The sequence below is a fragment of the Phyllostomus hastatus genome, unplaced genomic scaffold (assembly GCF_019186645.2).
Source record: "Phyllostomus hastatus isolate PE091 unplaced genomic scaffold, TTU_PhHast_1.1 phas_contig_254, whole genome shotgun sequence".
In the NCBI taxonomy this organism is placed as follows: Eukaryota; Metazoa; Chordata; class Mammalia; order Chiroptera; family Phyllostomidae; genus Phyllostomus; species Phyllostomus hastatus.
The window spans coordinates 8,874,984-8,899,257 of NW_025333810.1; the positions used below are offsets into that span (position 1 = coordinate 8,874,984).

The 24,274-nt window shown below is 41.0% G+C and overlaps 1 protein-coding gene across 4 annotated transcripts in view; it reads right to left on the bottom strand.

Annotated features, from left to right (window-relative positions):
* Positions 1-24,274, bottom strand: part of MCC (MCC regulator of WNT signaling pathway) — a 394,500-nt gene that overhangs the window by 254,117 nt on the left and 116,109 nt on the right. The window contains exon 1 of one of the 4 annotated variants that reach the window (XM_045837876.1): positions 680-798. The exons of the other annotated variants lie outside the window; for them this stretch is intronic. Within the exon in view, the coding sequence (XP_045693832.1) occupies positions 680-736 (57 nt within the window). The 5' untranslated portion in view covers positions 737-798. Of the gene's footprint in view, positions 1-679; positions 799-24,274 lie in introns of those variants that run through there. 4 annotated transcript variants of the gene reach the window in all.

Consider the following 24,274-nt stretch of genomic DNA (forward strand, 5'->3'; position numbering starts at 1 on the left):
GCTCACATATTTGCATACCGTTTGAAGTAGCCTTTAATTTCAAAGCAGGTTTCAAACACTGAAGTGAATATGCTACAGCGAGAGCAAGGAATTGCAAATGCGCTTGCCTCAAAGACTCAGGAGTTCAGTCCCAGGCAGGAAATAAAGTTCTAAGGGCTTTGCTGTGCTTCCTCCCCACGCCCCTCCCCAGCGCGAGTTATTCATCTCTGCAGTGGAGAGACCACCTTGACTGAATTTAACCAAACGCATCACACGTGGGAGCCAAGTGGTAGATTTAATAATCCAATGAGCTCCCTAGCCCCACCAAATTAGTTACCACTGGCTTAAGCTCAGCTGGGATCCCCATATATTTTGCGAATACGAAAAGGAACGTTGTACATAAATTAGGGGAAATGGGTGGGAAGGGACAGGGACCCAGACCACGGAGAGTAAAACGCTTTGGTGGCGTGGTGAGAGAGCTTGTTCTTTTTTAAGCCACTCGTTTCAGACTGAAATTATCAAGCCAGTTCAGGTCATTTCCTAACACTACAAGTTAAAACAAGATCTAGAAAAATCTATTAATCTTTAATTGCGCTGTCTCCAGAATAGGAGTGCGAGGCTGGTGGGGTGTAGGGCTAGGGGGTATGTCGAAAAGAAAATGCCTGCGAAACCAGAGCTCTCAACCTCAGCTGTTTCTTACCTCACTCAGCTCCGCGGAGGACTCGTTTCCGTATTTCATGGCAACTCCAGAATTCATGACTGCACTTTTCAGAGCTGAGCTCCTCCTCCTCCAGGTCTCGGAGCTTGTGAGTTAGGCTTAACAGGCTCGATATGCACCGCTCGGTTGCTTCTGGCACATTTTAATCTACACAGCCATGTTCAGCCAGGACAGTGGTGAAGCCCAAACCAAGGATGCTAGTACTCCAAAAAGGAACAGAGTCAGCTCGCGTTTCACCGGCAAGCCATTGCTGCAGCAGGCTGGGTGGCGTGGCGCTCTCACAGCTGCTGCAGCGGCCGAGCGGGCAAGGGGACCCACCCGCGCGCGCCCACCGCAGGGTCCCGGAGCAGTGTCACACCCCGCGCCGCCTCACCACTCCTACGGAGCCTCGCCAATCCCCACGACCAGGTCGGACGGCGCCTCCCAGCAGGATCCCACGCCCCAGAAGGCTTCGTCAAGCTCCCGAGGAAACCCGGGCGGCCGGGCGGGGGAGATCTCTCCTCGGGTTCCCGGGAAGGAAAGAAAGCCAGAGAGAGCCGGAGCGGAGCTGCACTTCACGCCGAAGTTTCCCTTTTGAATCGTCTGGAGTTGTAAGTGGTTTCTGATTGAACACAGCTGTCTAGCTGCTGGCTACGGAGTGCGCGGAGGAGGCGGGGCCAGGAAGAGAAAAGAGGGGCGGGGGAGCCGTAGGAGGTAGAGCAGAGGAGACAGTGCGCGGAGATCTGTCCACGTTAGTGATTACAGGATCCAAGTCCAGGAGGAAGAGGAGAAAGGGGAAAAGCCACCTGAGTAATTGTGCAGAAAAATTAAAAACAAAAACAAAAAAAAATTCCTTCCTGGAAGCCACTTCCCACGATTCAATAACGTTAGGACAAATCTGAAAACTATATCAGGCCACGCTGTGCACTTCTCATGGTACATTAAGATTTTACAAGAGTGTAGGGCGGTTATTTTCCCTGATCAGTCTAAAGTCAGCACTGAGGGTGTAAATTCACTGTCAAACTCCCGCTCTGTCGCTGGGGGCAGATTACATTTTCTGCACATCTATAATAAAGATTAAGGTGCCCTATCCCTTGAAAGATGTAAGACAAGCTCAAATATCCTATCGTCCTCAACCCCCAGACATTCCTTAAAAATGTTACATTATCTATCCTCTTCAACCCCCAGACCTTCCTTTAAAATCTTACTGCTTATCTGAGCAGAGCTAGATTTGTATCTCTGGGGCTTGCAGTATGAATCAGAAAAGATTTAAGTCCACTGTTTTATCCAGTGAACTCCTGGAATCAGAGCTTCCCTTTAGCCTTGAGTTAAAAGCATGTCAGGGAGGGGATTTTCTCTCCATAAAGGTTAAAGTCCCACTGAACTTGAGATGCACTGAAACATGTCTGATCCTTTAAAACAGTAGCTCTGTGGGATTGCTTACGAGGCCTCATCAGTCTCTTTCTACACAATGGGAACAAACAGTCTCCACCCCCAGTGACAGACCTTGGCATTTCCTGAAGCCTTCTATGAAAAAGCCATTGTAGTGTAAATTTCCAACCTCTTTTTTTTTTTTTTAAGCAAATAGGATGTTTATTTTGCTCTTTAAGGAGCAGAGTTTGACATTTGCACATATCTTCTTGCCTATCTGCCTTCCTGTTGGGTTCATTCATTGCATGATGGAGGCACCACTGGGATGAAGAAGAGTTTGCTGCTTTTTCTGGAGCCCAGCCCAGTGCCTGGTCTGAGGCACTGCAAGACTAGGGCACACTGGGAGGAACTCTTCTGCATGGGGAGGGGGTTGCAAGCCACATCATTTTACTTATTTTTTTCATTGAAGCCTATTGAGAACTGACTGTGTGCTTGAAGATGGATATGGCGAAGAATATAAAAATATAGAGAAGATTCAAGCACTAACTTTGCCAATATGGTGTTTATATTCTCATAAAACATACATAAAAAAGAAAATTCTAGGTAGAAAATGATACTGTTACAGGGTGCAGCCAAGAGAGGGACCCCAAATGAGCATTTGAAATGGGGTCCAGAACTCAGGGTGTCCAGTAGATTTCAAGATGTCTTCATCCCTTCCCCCACAGGTGTGAGTTGGGGGAAGGGGCACACAGAGCAAGAACATGCAGGGCAGCTTTGCAGCTAATCCATGGCATGGTCATTTAACATACCTATAGCCTTGGCTGGCCACTTAGATATGCTAAATAGCTATGGCCATGCTCTGGGCCAGGGGGATGGAAAGGGACTCTCCCACCCAAGATGTGAGGGGGGGCAGTTCCCCCGAGTTACAGCACCTGGCCTGCGTGGGAGCTTGGAGAAGATTGGCTCCATAACATGGGGCCACACCTGCCCAGACCCACAATGGCGACCAGAAAAGCTGGAAAGGACAGTGGATTGAAGGCAAGTGTGGCCGAGTGTGGGAGGAGTCGGAAATGGGGCTGCAGAGGAAGATTGGCACGGGGATTTAAACCCAGACACAGCAGCCATTGAGGGGACAAGCACGCAGTTTTGGCTGAGTGGGGACCCCCGTGGCCCTGGGAGAGAGGACCACACTGCTGGAGTGGTGGAGAGAGGACCACGTGCCTTTGCCAGAGTGGGGACCCCTGCAGCTTTAGAAGGGGGAACCACCACCCGGCTTTAGCAGAGATCCCAGCGACACAGCTGAGGGTGCCGGGAACCGAGGGAGGCCTATCAGCCTAGCACAGAGTACTGGGAATAACCAGGGACTGCCTGAGCCATGGACTTCTATTTCCTTTCCTGAGATACGGTACTCTGGACTGGGCAAAGGGGGAAGGAAGGACTGTATCTGTTTGTTGGTGTTTTAAGGGACTTTAGGACTTTTGATGAAGACATTAGGTCATTACTTTAAGTTTGTATAGCATTAAATAAACATTTCCTTTCCTTTTCACGAATCTCTGACATTGAGAGACATCTTTCCTATAGATAGCGGACATAACGGACCCGGGGGGTTTTCTTTCAGTAATAGTATATGGTCCCAGCCCCCCCTTGTTTGTTCTGTAAAAGCAGTACAAATGAAGATCGACTGCAGTCTGAAAGAGGACATAGGATTTTGGCTGGGCTCAGTTGGAGAAGACAACTCTGTAAAAGGAATCTTAGGAGAGGCAGCTCGTGAGATGATCTTTGAAGAATGGCTGAAGACAGCAGCAATGGGGAGGAAGGACAAGGTAAGCCAGGCAGTGGGACCACTGTGAGAGAAAGTGTGGTGGCGACCGGCATAAGCAAAGCGTGTGTGGGGACATTCCCTTCTGGAATGGAATCTGGATTAGATGGGTGAGTGGAAGCCAGATGATGGACAGTTCTGAGTGCCAGGCTAAAGATATGCGATGTGTGATAGGCAATGGAGAGCCACTAAATGTTTTTGAGCTCAGAAATAACAGGACCGGAGCTGTGCTTTCAGACATTTCAGTGGATCTGTATCATATCCATGAGTAACTAGCATGAACTCCAATCAACTAGTGCTGGGTATTTTTAAAAACATATTTTTAAAGAAAGTATTTGAGATGTTTAAAGAAACATATTTTTCATAGTAGATGGCCCTTAAAACCAAGCAAATGACTGAATCTGGTATTCGAACAAAAGGAAAGTGATCTGTTCCAAAAGTGGAGGAAAAATTGGCAGTGTTAAACTTATTAAGAAGAAATATGTCTGTAGATTCTGCTTTGTGGCCAATGTAAGGCATTTTAAAGAGTAATGTTAACTATATGGGATTTATTCTTCAACAATGACTTTAATACTTAACCCCCCACATTAGATGCAATTCCACTACAATCTGGCAGCAGTAAGTGTGGTAAATTGAAAGTGGGAAGTGGACATGCCCAGCAGACTACCCCAACAATCCAGCAAGAGGCGACAAGGGCCCGATTTAAGTTGGTGCAATGGAAATGGACAGGAGGGAGCAGGTGTGAGACTCTATTAAAAAAGAGTAGACAGAAACTGTGGTGGAAAGAAAAGAACTTAAAAATGACTTGCAGATCTAGAACTTGTCTAAATGGGATTTGGAGCAGTGTCCTCACAAAAGGGAGGAGGGACTCCAGAAGAGAAATAGGTTAAGAAGGAAACTACCTTCAGGATATTACAAGTTGGAGGTGGCATCTGGATATTCAAGTGGAGATGTTAGCAGGAAGCTTAAAATGGAGCTGTAGAGATAAGTCATGGTTGGGATGGAGACAGAGGTTGGGGGTTACCCCTGTCAGAATAATACTGAAACTGTGAAATGAAGTATGGTTGCCAAGGAAAAGAGGACAGAGAAAAGAGACGAGGTCTGAGGACTGTCATAAGCAAGGTTTTTTTCATGGAGGCAAAAGAATGAAAGAGGAAATGGCAGAGACGGCCACTGACAGAAGTAGGAAGATACCCAGGAGAACTCTGAGTCTGGGAGCCTAAGGGACACAGACGTTATCAAGATGGAAGGGGCAGTATCAGTATTATATGCTACAGAGTGGGCTTGGGAAGGAAGAGGAGCCTGAAGACTAAAGTCCATTTTAAAGACATAAATGTCTTTCAAAGGTAACTTTCTACAAAGCTGAGGAGACAGAACCAGATTGCTTCAGGGAATGAGGGGGGCCTGGGGTGGTAACCATGTACTATGCTTCCCATAAGTTTGGTGATGATAGGAAATTGGGAGATGGGATAGTTTCTTAGAATAGGAAAACAATGTTGAGTAGAGGGTAGAATAGACCTATCTGTAGTCTGGAAATTGAGAGAAAATGGACATGGAACAAAGTTCCCTAGAAGGGAAGGAAGGAAACAGCCAAGGACAAAACCCATGAGATTAGCTTTGGAGTACGCTCAGAGAGGAAGAGGTGGATTCTAATCCTCCTTCCTAGGAGACCAGTAACAGTTGGGAGAGCTGGAGAATTTATAGACTAGTGAAGTGAAGTCCTCACAGATACACAATAACTAATAGCACTTATTTAAAGAGTTATCTAGCCCTGGCTGGTAAGGCTTGGTTGGGTGCCATCCTCAAAGCAAAAGGTCATTGGTTTAGTTTTCTGTCAGGGCACATGCCTAGGTTGCAGGCCTGGTCCCTAGTTGGGGGCGTGCAAAAGACAGCCGATGAATGTTTTTCTCCCTCTCTTTCTCCCTACCTACCCCCTCTCTAAATAAATAAATAAATAAATAAAATCTTTTAAAAATATAGTTAATGTTCTCTGTGTGATTGTGGAGGGGTAATAAAGGATAATAATAACTTAAAATCAAATGTTAACTTAAGGAAAGGAAGACCACAAATTGTCCATACAAAGAGAGTAGAGTGGTTGTGATCCCCACTCCTGACACTGTTCAAGCATAGGTTGGTGGCTGGTGCAACACACCAGAAACCAGTGGTAAGCAGTTTCATGCAATGGGGGGAGATCCAAATCAATTGTCTTCTAATCTAAGATTCCATGAAACGAAGGGGTTTTTTTTTTTTGCTATAATTTAAATGCTTGGTGATTTATTTATTTATTATTTTTATTTTTTTAACCTCTTAGTCTGGGAATCTCTACTATCAAGAAAGCTAAGATCCCTGGCTGATGTGGCTCAGTGGATTTAGTGCTAGCCTACAAACCAAAGGGTCACCAGTTCAATTCTCAGTCAAGGCACATGCCTGGATTGTGGTCCAGGTCCCCAGCAGGGGGCACATGACAGGCAACCACATATTGATATTTCTCTCTCTCTTTTCCTCCCTCCTTTCCCTTCTCTCTGAAAATAAATAAAATTTTTAAGAAAAGAAAGCTAAGATATTGTTTTAGACAAAAATGCAAGTGAGTCAATATTCTAAGTACATTAGAAATGCAAGGAGCTCCTCAGCACATCATCTGAACACACTAAAGGGGAATAAAGTCCCAAGTGCATTTCCAATCTAATAAGAAAAGAGTCTCAAGATTAGCGGGCGCCATAATTTACTAAATGTGTAACTGTGCATACCTACAAATCCTTTTATAATGTGGCTGCCTCAACACAATCCCTTGAGAACAGCTTCTCCGAGTTCTACTTCAGCAGAGAGTAGGCTCCTATCCACAAGTATGGGCAGGAGGTGGCAAGGGAATTTACCTAGATCAGGGAGCAAGTCTGGGAGAAGGAAAACCTGCTTTCTGCCCTGACTATCCTGTAGCCTGGTGTCCCCTCCTTCCTGGGCCTTATCTTTGCCGGAGGCTAGTCTCTTCTCTTCTGGTCTCTGGGGGAAGAGGAGGCAATGGGCAGTAGTCCCGGGAAAACAGAAGTTGCTGTTTGGATGAGTGGGTGGGTCTGTGCACCAACTGCACGCTGCTGGCACACTGGCATTGCCTTTCTGCTCATCGGGGCAGTCTGGTCCCTCTGTGTGTGGCTGCTGACCTCAGTGATTTCTACACAACAGGTGTGCTACTCTGGGTCTCAGCTGTACCCTCTACTGGTAATAAACATCAGATTAATTGAAGCAATCATAGGTAAATGTATTAAGGAAATTGACTGAAACTTTGGGACTGGCCGACCTAAGCCCTCTGTCTCTACTCCTGGGTATCCAAGCCTCCCCGGCCTGGCAGAGTGGCCCACTGTGCTGAGTCAGGCCTGTCCTCCTCCAGCCCGACAGGGACCCAAACTCCAAAACCACCTCCTTCCGCCTTGACTCTCTTAAACTAAACACACCATTGATACCTCAGATTGTAGGAAGAAAGCAGTCTGGTTAGGCTAATTCACACAAAGGTGAAAAATACTCATAACCTTCTCTACGGAGCCCAAAGGATTTGCATTGTAGAAAGAGAATGCTTTGAAATAACACTGAATTGGTGGGATTTCCTGAAAAGAAAATGACTTTTCAGGGGAAAGGAGAATTTCAAAATGCAGAGACAGCAGGAAGTTCTAGTCCTGTAAGTCCTTGAGGCTCATAAAAGTCAGGGAGCCTCAAAGTATACCCTCAAAAGGATTTCCTGCCCTAAATCTATAAGCCCACCCCCCTCTCCCACCCTCATGAGTCTGGAAGAGCTTTCCCTTTCTCAACTCCTGTGCCCCCTCTGCTCAGTCACCAGGCCGGCTCTTCTGTCCAGCCTAGGCAGACCCAGTCCCAGTCCGGGAGCCTGTAGGAAACCTCGGTGGCCTGCCCCATCACAGACGTTGTTCGCTCCAGGTGCCACGCCATAAAGAATTCAGGAAGCACTGCACTAGCTGATTTTTGTCTTGGTCTCTATGTCCTCAGAGAACAACATTAAACCTGGAAGAAATCCCACAATCACCTAGCTCATCCCACCATCCGATTTATAGAGGTGAGGATACGTAGGGTCAGCAAGTTTGTGACATTCATTCAAAAAAGGGAAAAAATAACTACGCTGTGCAGTTACTGTGTTGTGCCCTATGACTCAGTGGTGTATGGGACAGAAAAAAATCCTCGCTTTCATGGAGCTAGTGTGCTTGGTGGGAAATGATCAATACATAAAAAAAATAGTTACAGCTTGTGATGGGTGGTATAAAAGAATTCAAGAGAAGCTATGACGAGGGAGAGCAGGCTTCTTAAATGAGACAGTCAGAGAAGGCCTTGATGAGGAAATAACCTCTCAGCACAAAGGTCAAGAAGAAGCCTACTGGGCAGAAAGTGGGGGACGATGGCCGGGCACAAGGAAGAGCAAGGGCAAAAATCTTGGGGCAGAAAAGGCCATACTTCTCTTTTTTTGCATGTTTGATGATAATAAATGTCAATACACTTCAAGTTTTATTTTTAGTTTAAATTTAAATTAAAAGGGAGACAATATGATGGAACATGATGAAAAGGATGATGGAAGAGCCAGACAATTCAGGGTGTGTGTAGGCTATAGATTTTATTCCGTGTGCATGGAGATGCCACAGGAAGACTTGAAGCTGGATAGAGACACAATCCAATTTACGTTTTGAAAAGGTGAATCTAGCCCTGGCCAAGTAGCTCAGTTGGTTAGAGTGTCATCCCCACAGGCCATTCGATTCCCGGTCAGGGCACATACAAGAATCAACCTATACATGCGTAAATAAGTAGAACAAAAAATCGACCTCTCTCTCTCCCCTTTTCTCACTTTTCCTCTCTTTCTCCCTTCCTCTCTCTCTATAAAATCAATATATTTTTAAAAAGGTATATCTGTTCCTATACAAACTTTACCACTAGGTAACCTAAAAATGTAGACAAGAAAGTTCCTTCTTTATAAAAGTATTCCTGTGAATAAATGAAGATGAATTGATAAACTGATAGAATATCCTCATTACACAATCTCTAATGAATTAATGAATTTAGGTATAAAGCACAATGGATACTAATATCACAAAAAGACAAACAACTAAACACATGACTTCTGATAGAACAATACAATACCACCTATGAAGCCATCTTAGCAGTTAACATGAAAGAACATGTAACATTACATAGATGCAATCAGCAAAATCCAGACTCTAACTCTATAGGAAAAGCATTCTGATTTCTTCAACAAATAAACTGCAAGGAGGGGAAACATAAAAGGAAGTGAACGAGTGAGATATTAGTGAAAGGGGAATCGTATAGACATATCAAGCAATTGCAATATGTAGTTCTATCGGGGTCTTGGTTCAAACAATCTCACTGTAGAAAATTATGATATTTATAAGACATTTAGAAATATACTTTTTGCATGTTTGATGATATTAAAATTATTGTTATTTTTAAGATATGTTAATGGTCTTATGGTTATACTGTAAAAGAGTCTTCCTCTTTTAAAGATATAAATTGAAATATTTAGGAGTGGAATGATATGATGTATGGGATTTGTGTCAAAATATTAGAGGAGGCAAGGACATAGGTGTGGTTTTCAATGAACTGATAACTATTAAAGTTGGGTGACAGGTATATGGGAGTTCATGCTACTCTCTCTGTCCATTTGTATATATTTGAAAATCTTCATAATAAAAAATCCACAAGAAGGATAACATTGCCTGTATGTGCAGAATGGGTTGTGGCACCATACGAGTAGAGCAGGGAAAGCTGTGAAAGGCTATATTGCAGTTACCAGGTAAGAGAATGCTGATGGCTTGAAACTCAGTGAAATAAACTAGTGATGAGATGGATGAACTTGAAATATGGTTTTTAGATACAAGTGACCAGGACTTGGTGAATGATTGGATGCAGGTAATGAGACAAAGAGAAGAATCAGAATGACCACCAGTTTGGGGGTTGAACAACTGGGTGTGGGAAAGGACTGGGTTTGGAACAATCTTGGACACATTAGATTAGAGATTCCTATTTGACATAAGAGGATGTCAACAGCAGTTGGATAAATGAGTTTTGGGTTCAGGAGAGAGTCAGAATAGACATGGATTTGGAAGTCATCAGCATATAGCTTATAGTTGACGTTGAAAGCCACGGGACACATGAGGTCACCTAGGGAGAGAGTGAGAACAAAGAAGCAGTCCCTGGACTTATCACTAAGATGCTTGAATATTTCCAAGTTGGTACAGAAAGAGAATCAGCCAGCAAGACCAAGAAAAAGCATCCACCAAGAAAGAAAGAAAGAAAAACTGAAGATGTGAAATCACAGATGCTAAGAAAGTGTTTCAAGGAGAGTGGCAATGTTTGAGGAATGCTGCTGAGTTCAAAAAGGTTAACAACAAAGATGTATCCTTGGAGATGACCTTGAGAGGAGCAATTTCATTAAGTGATGGAGATGAAGAAGCTACATTAGTGTAGATTGAACAGTAACTAGCAAGTAAACAAAATCACGAGAGAACATGGAGATTACTTTTGAGAAGCATATTGCCCAAAACCTCATTAGTGCTGAACTACCTGATGAGTTCTTGAACCAAAGTCCTAACTTTCTACTGCTGAGCTTTAGTCCTGTTACTGTGCCCCTTCACTCAACTTACCTTGGAGTCGCTTGGCTTGGACTAGAGACTCCAAGCATAGTGGGTCCCTCATGAAACTGATGACTGAAGGCTGTTCCATCATGCTGGGTCTTTACCTTATTGCTTGTGAAACTGGCTATATTGCTTTTAGAACTAACAACTTAATGCTGTAAAATAGATGGAAGGCAGTAGATAATTGGTTAGTCTATGTCTAAAATTTGCTAACAAAAAATACTTGAAAACTATTTTCAGATTAAATCTCACATGTAGAACAAACAAAAATCCAACCTTCTCCAACTGCAAATATAACTCAAGCATTCAGAAAGCACCCCTGTGGTATTTGTCTGTGTCGTTAATCACATTCATGAACTGCCTCACATCCAGGCGAGTCATTCTAATAACCTAAAATCATTGGCATCAATACCCCTGACATTATCAGTGGGGAATTCCTAGTTGAGATTCACTAACTTATGCAAGCATCATATGATGCTTCAAAACCTCTTTGTGGTTTGATAAGATATTTTGGAGCCCCAAACTTAGAATCTGTGTTGTCTTAAATATTCAGGGTATTTTTCAAAGTCTTTACTCATTTGTTCTTCAACTTTCTCTAAACTATATCAAATTATCTATGGAAATGAAAAATAATCAGTGGAGACTAAGGAGTTAGAAATCCAAAAGAGTTTAAAAAAAGTTTGAAATCCTCCCAAGGAGTACTTGTTTATGGTCAATCTCCTAGAGAGGGAAATGAAAAACATACATTAAATAGATTCATGAAAATAGATGTAGTAAAGTATGGAAAACATGTTTTAATTAAATAAATTCCAAATGCCTGCCACTGTTATTTCTGGACCTCTTTGGGAGGTTAAAACAGCATCATTCCATTACTGTCTTTTAGTTAAAAAATGTTGCAGCAGCTGACCAAAAGGGGAACAGAAATAATTAATATACTATAATGGCTCACAGACCTTATAACAAAGGAGCAAGTTCACCTGGCATTGCACAGAGCTGATGGGAGAAGACAGAAGATCTGAGCCACGGGCTGGGGAAAGCCCTCATCCTAGACTTTGAGTCCACAAAGTGCCAGTGCATGGGCTAAAATGGTAGTGTTTTCCCACGGGGACACTTGGAGGCATGAGGTGCAGGCTCTTTGACTATATTGATAAGTCAACTTCCCTCTTCCAGCCATTCTTAGTTGTTTTGCACAATTTCCACTTGAGGTTAAACTTTTCTTCCTAAGCAAATGCTCTTTAATTGGCATCTCTAGTCATGACCCTTATTTGAGTTTAACATTAAACCCATTAATGTTTTTTCATGTGACTACCATACACTTTCATTAAGTCTTGCCATCACCATAAACCATGTCTAAAACTGAGCTTTCCACCAAAATGCAGCTTTAGGTTAAGCTTGCAAATTTCTGTAAAAGGAATCATAGTTTCCATTCTAATCATTTTGGAGTCATTTTCAGTTCCCTTCCTCCTCTCCTTTTCCAGTCATTTAGCCCTTCCTTCTCTCCTTGCTCTGCACTTTACTGCGAGCAGCATCTTCCAGGCCTTGTCTCTTTCTATTTGGCAACTGCAACTTCATGGGAGGGCCCAACTCCAAATCCTTCTGCATATTCCAGCCCAGCTATCTTCTCCAAAATCATGGCATTGTACAAGTAAGTTTTATAAGTTTTACTGGGATATAATTCACATATATTAAAATGAACCTTTTAATATGTATAATTCTTTTAATGTGTATAACCTTTTAATATGCATAAGTGGTTTTTCAGTATATTCACATTGCTTCTCAGCCTTTTGGCTAAGATCAAGTGTATTATATTCACAGACTTAAGCAATCATCACCGTGATCTAATTTAGAACACTTTCATCACCCCCAAAAGAAACCTAAATTCATTAGCAGTTACTCTGGATTCATCCCAACCACAAATCTACTTAGTGTCTTTATTGGTTTGGCTATTCTGCACACATCACGCAAAAGGAATAAAACAATAGATGGCACTTTGTTTTTGGCTTCTTTCACTTAGCATGCTTTCGAGGTTCTTCCATGTTGTAGCATGTTTCAGGACTTCATTCCTTTTTATTGCCAAATAATAGTCCATTGTATGGTTTTGTCACATTTTGTTTATCCATTCATCATTTAATGGGTATTTGAGTTGTTTCCACTTTTTTAACTACTATGGATAATGTTGCTGTGAACATTTGTGAGCAAGTTTTTGTATACATGTTTCCAATTCTCTTGGGTATATGCCTAGGAATGGAATTGCTTGGTAATAGGGTAATTCTGTGTTTAACATTTTGAGAAAATACCAAATTGTTTACCAAAAATGGTTGCACCATTTCATATTTCCACCAGCAATGTTTGAGGGTTTCGATTTCTCCACAGCCTCACCTACACATATTGTCTTTTTTTTTTTAAGATTTTATTTATTTATTTTAGAGGGGAAAGGAAGTAGAAAGAGAAGAGAAACATCCATGTGTGGTGGCCTCTCATGTGCCCATGACTGGGGATCTTATCTGGCCCACAACCCAGGCACGTGCCCTGACTGGGAATCGAGCCAGTGACCCTTTGGTTCACAGGCTGGCGTTCAATCCCCTGAGCCATAGCAGCCAGGGCCATATTGTCTTTTTGATCACGGGTATCCCACTCTTCTAAAGTTCACTTTCCACCATTTCACTCTTACATAAGACCTCCATTAGTACTTATTTTTGCCAACTAAAAGAAATCCGAAGAAGATTTTCGTGTTGTTTTTTTAAGCAAAAAATAGCATTCAGCATTTGTTTTGCAGTAGTCAGTTATACTGGCAGCTCATATCCTGAGCATTAAAAGTGGCACTGCCAAGCTCCTTCCCTGGGAACTACACGCAGCATTTCAGCATCAAGCCACCATGGCTTTGAACTGTGCCTGTGCGCACCTGTGCTTTATCTCAATTTATTTTGTGTATCTATAGTAAACAGTGTCCTAAGGTAATTGCTTCTTTGCTTTATGCCATTTTGGTTTATAAAAGGTTTCATAGGAATGCTCTACTTTCTGATGGGGAGAGGCTGTATATAGACATCCTAGTGGGTGTGAAGTATCTCATTGTGGTTTAGATCTGCATCATCCTAACGATTGATGGGGATGAGCATCTTTTTATGTACTTATCAGCTATGTGTACATGTTCTCTGGAGAAATGTCTGCTCAAATCTTTTGCCCATTTAAAAATTGGGTTGCCTTTTTATTTTTAAGTTGTAAGAACTCTTTATACAAACTGGAGACTAGACCCTTATTGCATATAAATTTGCAAATACCTTCTTTTATTCTATGGATTGCCTTTTCACTTTCTTAATAGTGTCCTTTTGAAGCACCATAGTTTTTAATTTTGATGAAGTCCAATTTATCTACTTTTTTCTTTTGGTTTTTTTTATGTTTTTGGTGTTATATCTAAGAAACTACTGCCTAATACAAGGTCATAGAGATTTATTTCTATACTTCTTTTAATAACTTCATGGCTTTAGCTCCTACATTCAGTCTATGATACATTTCAAGTTAATTTTTTTACAATAGTGTGATGTAAGGATCCAACTTTATTTTTTTATATGTGGATAGTTATCCCAACACAATTTATTGAGAAGATTATTCTTTTCCTCATTGAATCATCTTGACACCCTTGTCAAAAATTAATTGACCATAAGTGCAGGTTTATTTCTGGATTCTCAATTCTGTTTCATTGATCTGTATGCCTATCTATCCTTTTGCCAGCATTCCACAGTCTTGATTATTGTCGTTTTGTAGTAAGTTTTCAAATCAGGAAATATAAGTCCTCCAACCTTTATTCTTTTTCTATATTGCTTTGGTTATGTCGGGTCCGTTGTACTTCAATATGAATTTTAGGATCGGTCTGTCAATATGTAAATAAGCCAGCTATGATTTAATAGGGATGAGTGGAATATGTAGATCAACTTAGGGAATATTGACATCTTTTTTTTAAAGATTTGTTTATTTCTTTTTAGAGAGGGAAGGGAGGGAGGGAGAGAGAGAGAGAGACAGAGAAGAGAGAGAGAGAGAGAGAGAAACATGAATGTGTGGTTGCTGGGGGTCGTGGCCTGCAACCCAGGCATGTACCCTGACTGGGAATCGAACCTGTGACCCTTTGGTTTGCAGCCTGCGCTCAATTCACTGAGCTACACCAGCCAGGTTGACATCTTAATAATATTAAATCTTCCAATCCATAAACATGGGATGTCTTTCCATTTATTTAGGTCTTCTTTAATTTGTTTCAATGTTTTATCCCTGGCTGGCATAGCTTCCCTCCCCTCCCCTCCCCTCCCTTCCCCTCCTCTGCCCTCTCCTCCCCTTCCCTCCCCTTCCCTCTCCAGAATTTTGGCTTATTTCCCCACTTACAGGAATACAACCACTTGAAACCACCATCAGACCATCAGCCTCTTGGTGGCCTTTCAGAGCCTGTCCTCCTCACGTCATGGCACGTGAGGAAGCCTGCACGGACCATTGTCCAAACTAACAATAACCACCCTTACTTTTCTCTCATCCCCAAAATATTGTTTTTGCCCCCTTTGTTCACATTGATCATGTTTAATCCTTTTCATTTGAAACTGTCTTTCAAGCACCTTCCATTACCGGCACCAATGATACAGAGAGAAATTGTATCACATGGGAAATAAAAGCTAATCTTAAGATGTGCTGAGAGTATTAAGAGATGCTTAAAAGTATTAAGCATATTCTTGATATGCTAAATACAGTTATTTATCAAGTGGATGCTCAACAACTTACAGGTATTAGGTTGAACCTTATGAAATTGATATTTTATAGAGCATAAATAATACATAGCATTAATGTTAAATAGTTCACCTTAATACTAAGTTCTGTGTCACAAAGTTGGTTTATAAAAGTCAAGTTTGAATTATGTTATGTAAATAATCTTAATAGCATTCAGAGAGGTCAAATGTTCTTCATATAACCTTTTAAAAAATAACAGCAGATTCAGGTGATTAGATTATTTCTCATTGTAGAGTGCCCAGGCAGTACTGGACACAAAGTATACTCTCAAGAGATGCATCTTCTAATAAGTAGGAGAATCTACTTCACATTAATCATATTCCCAACTGAAAGACATAAAGGAAACTTGAGAATATTGCTTAAAATCCTTTGTAGTAATACTAACTGAATTAACAATAACAAATAACAAGAACAAAGGGGAAGATAAATTTATAGGCCTCATTGCTAGCAAAAGCAAGTACCTATTCTTGTCAGAAATGAATTCTCATAAAAGTTGAGTATTCTCCTAGAATTCATTTATATTTCTGTCATGATCCAGTAAGTCTGAAGAGTGAAACTAAATTTCACATAGCCTACATGAGCCCTGGCACATCTAATCTGCAATCTCCACTTTTAATTTACATCTGAAAAATGAACAAATGAGCAACTACAGGGATATAAAAGGCAGGGTCACGTAAACACAGCACATAATTCCATTACACCTGATGCCCAACTCTGAGCAAATAAACTCCTTTACATGTGCGGCTTTGTATCAAAAAGGGTAAACTGAACTGCGCTTCCATCCCATGGCAGACATGCAGATCTGGCAGATAACACAGCATTCGGCACAACCCACTTACTTGAATATATGTGTGTGTATATATATATAAAATCACCACATTTTTGTTTTAATAGCATTCCTTTTTAATATAAGCAAAGCAAAATGGAAATAAGACTGCACCAGATGCAAAAGTGTAGTGAAAATGTCTTCTTGCACAAAGCAATTTTAACGAAAGAAACTCTCTACGAGGCCTCCCTGATTCCTCCTCCGTAAACCACCCAAATTAGATTCACTTCACTGGCTGTCTTCATCAGATTTCACAAAACTGGGGATGATCCAAAAGAAATAAAAGGTGAGGGTTTTCCTCCAAGTAGGATGCTGAGTTTCGAACACATTCAGATTAAGTGAAGAAACTTGATTAAACCCACAATTCAAGATAATGATGAACTGAATCCTGGAACTCAGCTGCCTGACACACTTTAGCATATGAATTAAATTTTCTGTTAGCTAACCCACTTAAAAAAAGTGTATTCAAACATCTCCCTTCAGGGAATTGGCCACATGTGGAATTAACAGACTCTTGGGTCCATATGAGGCTTGCCTTATAATTTCTGAGTTTGTTGGAAAGTGAGTTTATTGCATTATCTTAAAATGAACATGAGGAAATTTATTTGAGCATCTGACATTCTAATGAGCATGCCTATTTAATCAAATGTGCCAACATGCACATATGTACAGGTGTGCCAGCAGTTGTTTTCATCAGTGATAAGAGCAAAAAGGAAGTGTATGGCCAGATGCTAAAGAACAAATGCTATGTAACAAATCTGAGACCAAATGCAAATTAAAACATAAGGCTGAATTCTTACAAGATTCCGATGTTCAGCAGCCTTCAAGTGTGCTGACTCTAGGAACTACTGAGTATCCTTTGCCATGCTTCTTGGTGAAACTGCTGAGGATGTCATCCTGTAAGTGTCCTCAGGCCCCTCCCTCTCACAAAACTTCTTGGAGTAGACAGACGGGAAGTTCCTAGTACCTTGCCTACTTCTCGGCAAACCTAGCACAAAGAGTGGCTATTTCTCAGCATAATTTTATTCTGGACTTCTACTTACTGCTCTAAAAAGTACAGAATGACAGCATGCCCAATAGAGTACCAAGGTCCTCACCATAAAATACTAAAAAAGCAACTCCATGTGTCAAGCAGAATAGCCAAAAGGTATTTTTCTACATCCTTATTCCAAAAGCATTTTCTTTCCTAATCTTCAATAATTTGACTCACTAGCATATTCAATAATGTATATAAACTTCTGCAAAAATGCAAACAATATTTTGGATTTCTGTGTTATTATATGCATAAAGTGTGTCTTCCCAGAAAAACTCACATTTGTATGTATAAATTCAAACCTACTATGTAGTAACACTCACACACAAGCTGTTTGTTTCAAAAAACTAAATTTCAGGAGCAGAAATGGCAACAGATTCTTAGTGAGAACTATACCAAAAAAAAGAAAGAAAGAAAGAAAGAAATGCAAATTTAGAATCATGTCAGGAAACGTATTTTTCCAGTGGTGATAAAACTGTACAGGAGACAAGACTAAGAAAATTCACTCGAGTATTGCAAGAAGAAAAAAAGTCAAAAAACAATTTAAATGTCACCATGGCAGCAACAGAGTATTAAGTAGCAAAGACGCCTGATAACCTACACGTCCTGTACTTGTTCCAAATATTGATATTTCTGGACAAATACATGTTTATTTTAGAATTAGGAAAGCATATATCTTACATCTTAAAAACTACGGGAGCCAGTAACTAGTTTAATAATTAACAGAGTTCCCTGATCAAACTCTTACTTCAGAAAAAGTGGTTCCTTCCCATATTATACCCTTCTCTTTGCAACCCAAGGCTGGGCCCTGTGACTGACACATGGACATTGTTGAATGAAAATCATAATGGGTAAATTAGTACATAGGTGAAATCTTGCTCTTAAATAAAATAAGATTGGACCAGATTTTATAAATATGAAGAGTCTGTTAGGTGTCAATCATTTAACCTCTCTGTAAGGGGTATCACCAGAACACTAATGATAACTTTCTCAAATATTTTTAATATGATATCCTACCCTTTCTTAGTTGACACAATGATATAAATGGCTTCAGGAAATTCAACCACTCTCGTTTTTGAAAGCTAAGTCTTTATTAAAAAGAAAAAAATAAGTGTGAAACCATATCTCATCTTACACTCATGTTTCAGTAGTCATTTTGCTCAGTTTTTGCCACATACCCTCAGAACTGAAACTGCTCAAGATAAAGAAAACAGTAACAAGAATGATAAGCAATTCCCATTTCTACTGAAATATGAAAGTGTAGAATTTCTATTTTTAATTTGAAGTTTAGAAATGAAACTAAACTATCTTTCCTATAGCTGAGTTTAAAAACCAACATTTCTTTGTACAACAAAACAAATACAAAAAAAAGCTTTTTAAAAAGCAACAAGTAAAAAGATTATTGTCAGGGTCACCTAATTTCAGCAACTTCTACCCCACTTTTCAAACCTTAGTGTTTGGAACGAGAAGCAACCGGCTCTTCACTGTTTACTAATTTGCAGTAAAAGCTAAAAGAGAGCTCAGCCTTCTGGATGCGAGCGGGACTGCACCAGGCAGGTGCAGCGACCACACGGGGAAACTAAAGGGTGGTGATGTTTTGTGGTTAACACTTGGAACACTTGGAAATATCTCCTCGATTATAAGCCTCTCAGTTACAAGAAGACAGGGCCTTTCATTCCTGAACCTGACTCCAGAAAAGCAAATGCCCCATTTTTCTGAAGTACAAAAGACTTCCTTAAATGCAAAGCCTGGTTCTGTAGGGAGAGCAGGGCTTCTCAAACTTTAATGTGCATGTGAATGGAGAACTTGTTAAAATGCAGCTTTTGATCCACTTAATTTGGGGCGATGCCCGAGATTTGCATTTCTAACAAAATCCCTGATAAAGCTGATGCTGCTGATTCATGGACCACATTTGAGTGCATGGACACACAGTGGGTACGTGGGTGGCTTCCCAGATCTTACCACCTACTGGGGAAAATTTATAAGTGAACATGTGACCATTGTAGTTTGGTTTTTTAAGTCATTCCTACCTATTGAGAGTATCTAATATGGGGATAGTAAATATTTATTTTGATTATTTCTGTATTATAACTTCTGCTCATGAATATACTGAAACAAAGGAAATGATCCCATATGTAAAGATACAAAAGACAAATCTGTCATGAAGAATTTCACTTAAACTTTTTTCCTTTTAATGAAGGAAACCAATTATGAAAAATTAAATCATACATTACAAGCTTCGGGACTGAAATAAATCAAAGTGTTTCAGTAAATAAAGAGGAAATCAACACTTCCTACACCCATCCAATGATTTAAGCTTTTTGGATGAAAGCAACATTAACCAGTAGTGTTCATTTTATCTTTATTTATACCTCCTGTTTTAAACAATCAGCTGAGTGAGAAGGTAGGGGTTTCCAAGTCATCTGATAAGTCTTTATTGAGCATCAATTATGTGTTAGGTACTGGGCTGGGTGCAGAGTACAGAGAATGAATGAGTGGGGAGCAACAAATAATAAACAAATAAACAATTAATTGGATATGGAAAACATCCAGTACTACCCTGCCAGGCCTGTGAGCGAGTCACTTTGGAAAGAGATTCTCCTGCCCCAGCCATGCCTTCAGATGACTGCAGCCCTGGCTGACGTCTTGACCGCAACCTCAGGAGAGACCCTGAGTCAGACAACTCAGCCTGGCCGCTCTTGGGTTACTGACCCACAGAAACGGTGAGACACCATATGTTACTTGTTTTCAGCCACTAAGATTTGGGGTGATCTGTTATGCAGCCATGAATAACTAGTACAGAAAGAAGTGGGTGAGAGGTAAGAACACACCTAATTAAAGAGAGTGGTCAGGAAAGGCTTAACAAGAAGATACTTAAGCTGAGACAGATAAAACAGAGTCAGTCCTGAGTAGAAGGTGGTGTCATTAGCTGCAAGAGGAAGAAGAGCATCCGGAAGAAGGGAACCAAATGAAAAAGGGGACCCAGTGAAGGTCCTGAAGTATATATGGGGGTGTGTGGCCAGGGCGTATTCCATCAGGAAAGTGGGAAAGATGAGGTCAGAGAGGTGGTCTTAGCCATGTCAAGCAGGGCCTCTTGTAAAGAGCATAAATTATATTCGCTGGGAATCCTTCAATGGGTCCTTAGCAGAAGAATAATGTGATCTACTCCGTTTTTAAAACCTCAGTGGGGCTGCAGTATGGGAAGGAATGCTGAGGCCAAGCCTGCTGTCTACTCTTGAGTTATTCAGAGGCTCGGATAAGAATGACCAGGAAAGGTAAAAGTATGAGGAATGGCACAAATATGTAATTACGGTTCCTATTACTGTTGCTGCTGTTCCGGACTCAGGCCTGGTGTGGCCTCTGCAGCATTGCAGGGGAAGAAACAAATGGAGTGGGGAGAGCAACAGGGATCTGCTGGCCTCTGCAGGACTGCACAGCCTTCTCTGAGGCAGCCTCTGAACCTCACGCGCCCACCTCCCAACACAGAGTGGGTTATACGCTCGCTAAACCTGGAATGTTGATGTGGAACAAGAACAAATTTACAGTACAAATATTTACTTTTGGGCCCAGGTATGATTTAAAAATATAAATAAACAATTTTTATCATATAGATAATGCTCATTGCAGAAAAATTCTCACTCATTTTGCAGGTAATGTGTATTGCAGGAAAATTTCAAGAGCAAATAAGCAAAAGTGAAGAAACTAAAATGATCAGTTAATCCAAATACTACTCCAAGATAAACACTGTTTTCAACTTCCTTTTGATAAGCATTCTTCTAGTATCCCTATGTCTCTATGGAATATACACTGATTACAACTAACATTTTTAGGAAGTTTTTCTCCTTGACTATAAAACCCATAAGTGCTTATCTTAGGTAGTTTGGGATACACAGAAAATACAGGGAGACAAACACTGGCGCCAATAATATGACCTCTATTTCTTTCTGAGAATCGAAAGGGGGCTGACACCTCACCCAAGTCTGATCTGCCATTTTATAAATATTTGTTTCCTGAATTTTAGCCTACTCAGCCCATTCAAAAAGAAGCGTAAAAGTTGAGAACTGTTCACTACGGTTGGCACCATTTTTATAAATAAGTTGTGGGGGGTAGGAATAAGAAGAGGTTCTTTCTCACCAGAAATCCTGACAACAGCTCTCTGTAATATATGGTATAGGCAGTGCTTGTAGAGATGGATAAACTTTTAGTAATTCACACAATAAGAATATTCAAACTGAATTTTCAATTTCAAAATAAAACCTTTCTGGAGAAGTATATTAAATTCTGGTTGTCCTGGTTGACCAAGTTGCTTTCAATATGTTTCCAATGACCTTCTAGAAGTTTGAAGTAAAAATTCTTCCCTTCCTGCACACCAGCCATCCTCATTTTCATCTGACTCCCTGCAAAGTCTTTTGTTGCTATCTTAGGCAATCACCCAGAACCAAAGTGCTGTGGGCCCAGAGAAACTTAAATCTCAGTGATAATCTTGAATATTTTATCAAACAAGTAAAAGCCATTTACTTAATGGAAAGTATTACAATGCATGGTGCCATTCTAATCAAGGTTTAATTCATTCGAAGGCAGACTTTCAAGAGCCTCAACTTGCATTTTGCTTATAAAAGGAGCCACTCTACAGTTAAATTGCACAGGAATTTAAACCATCCAGCCATAGCCAACCCTGATCTAGTTTTACCCCTCTGATACTACAGTTAGCCTTCTGGATTCACTGGAAACATTTTTAGCCAACAAGGCCCAACAGAGATGGATCTAAATGTATCCCACTCTGGAAAGCTGTGGTGAAAGCTGGGGATTTGGGTTGCATTATAATAAAGTAACCTGAGATGACTCCGAGGGTGTGGGGGGGGGGAGGTAGGGGGGAGCAATGAACAAACAGGGTTTCATTTATACCTTCGGTTGTAAATTAGATGTTTTGTCTAGATTAAAGCCATTAGTGGTCACAAATGGAGAAAATGTGTTTGAGTGTGATATGGTTTGAATTTCTAACATCTAACTATGAATCAAAACTAGGGACAAGAGTAATATGGGCATACAGAAGAACTCAGAACCAGGGCTGTCTGGCTAAAGGTTATATGTGGTTTCATAACAAAGGGAAAGTTAGGGCACATAGTAGGAGCACCATATATGTTTATGTACAGTTAGGGCTCTACAGTACATTTATAATGAATTTTCTATGGTTCTCACCATAGAGTGCGGATTCAGTCATTTCCAACACTCGTTCAGTCGACTCCATAAATCCGCGTTCTAATGAGCCCCTTCCAGTACTGCCCAACACAAGATGTCTGGGTTGCGGTGGATAACATCAGACTACTTACAGTCAATAAACTGTAAATGGTCCCTCTTTTCAGAATCCTGTCTTAATAAGCCCCGTTTCTATAATGAAATGAAAATTTTCTTCCCTCAGAATTTCTTGTGGGAAGAATTCCTGTGAAACGAATACTTGGGTGAACCACATAAGTAAAGACAAGATGCTAAGGACACATTTAGTAACAAAAGATGGTTTCTCGACTACAACATATGATGTTAGGAAAGGAATCTGCATTGCTCCTAAGAAGGAGAAGGAACTAGAGAAGAGTGAGCAAGGCCAGGGCCAGGACAAGGGTGTGCAAGGCAGAGAGAGAAGCCTCAGGTCTGGGCCAGGGAAGGGTCTCAAAAGGTTGGAAGTGTCTAATGTGGACCCTGATGGTCCTCTTTGCTTAAAAAGAGGTGAGTGTGCGTGTGCATGTGTACATGTGTGTGTAGAGGGAGGTGATTTACATGTGATAAAAATCTCCATATTCTCATCTTTTATGAAAACCTGTGTTGCTCACCAATTCATCTGTGAGCAGAGAGAGAGTCTCCTGAGCTCCAGTTCTGGGCTGCAGTGGGGAATCGAGACGGCACAAACAGGCACCGACACTGAAGCAGGAAGAGGCAGTTGACATTGGAGTATTATAGTGTTACCAGTACTGCTGATTATTTTACAGGGTGCAGCACAAATAACACCCCTTTTTTAAATCACAAAATCGTAAGCATGTAATTGTGTAACATAACAACATCACACTCAAGCACACCATATGATATTGTAAGTGAAACATTCAAATTAAAACTATAAATTATTACACCCATATTATTACCCTACCCACCATACTCAAGCAGGCCTTACTTCTGTAAGGACCCTGTATTTTAGTATGAAACATTATGCTGATGTCTGTAAACAAGAAATAAAAGCTAACAGTTAATAAATGATTCCTTTTCTCAATAGAAGTAGAATTGACATTATGATTCATAGATCTTCTAATCCTTTGCTGCCTTAGTCACTGGCAATGCTTACTTCTTCCTGAGTTTATGTGAATGCCATTCTTAGAGATAAGCAGTGCCTCCCCACCTCCTCCCACAGAGAAACAAATGGCCAAGGGAGAGTTAGGGGAGGGGAGGAGAGGGTCAGGCTTGAAAGGGAGGCTGGCCATCTACAGATTAGACGAGATGACACAGACAAGGCCCTTCCATCAAAATACAAAAGAGAGGAGACACTTAACAAATGTGACCGGTTACTATTCATAGTAATAGGAACACATCAGTCCTTCTGCCTGCTTCTGTCTCTAGGGAAAGGTTTTGCCGGCATCCATGGTATGAGGACAGTTACCTCAAAGAGCCAAGAGAGACAGGAGTAGGGAAGAGATTACTCCTCAGCCTCCGAAGAGACTGCTGAGAAGTTAGGGTGGGGTCCGCCTCTCTCACTACTCTTTTTTTCCTTACCTTTAAGTCTGGCTGAATAAAGCCTGCAGATTTCTTGGCAATTAGACCGAGGTTTCTCAGTTGCAAAGTGATCTTTGATAGATGCCTCTAACTGCGTCAAAGTGGCAGGAGCATTTCTCTCAGCATTTAATGCTAATCTTCCCTGTCATCTAGGCATAGATAAATACACAATCATGTCAGGGGGCCCTAACATAAATCCACCAGGGTTTTAATTACTCTCCAGCGACAATGTCTTACACAAAATCAGAGAAATGAAAACCCAGCCAGTAAGTCTCTATTTGTGTGTGTGTGTGTGTGTGTGTGTGTGTGTGTGTGAGAGAGAGAGAGAGAGAGAGAGAGAGAGAGAGAGAGAGAGAGAGAGAGAGAGACAGAGAGAGATGGCTCAGGCTAA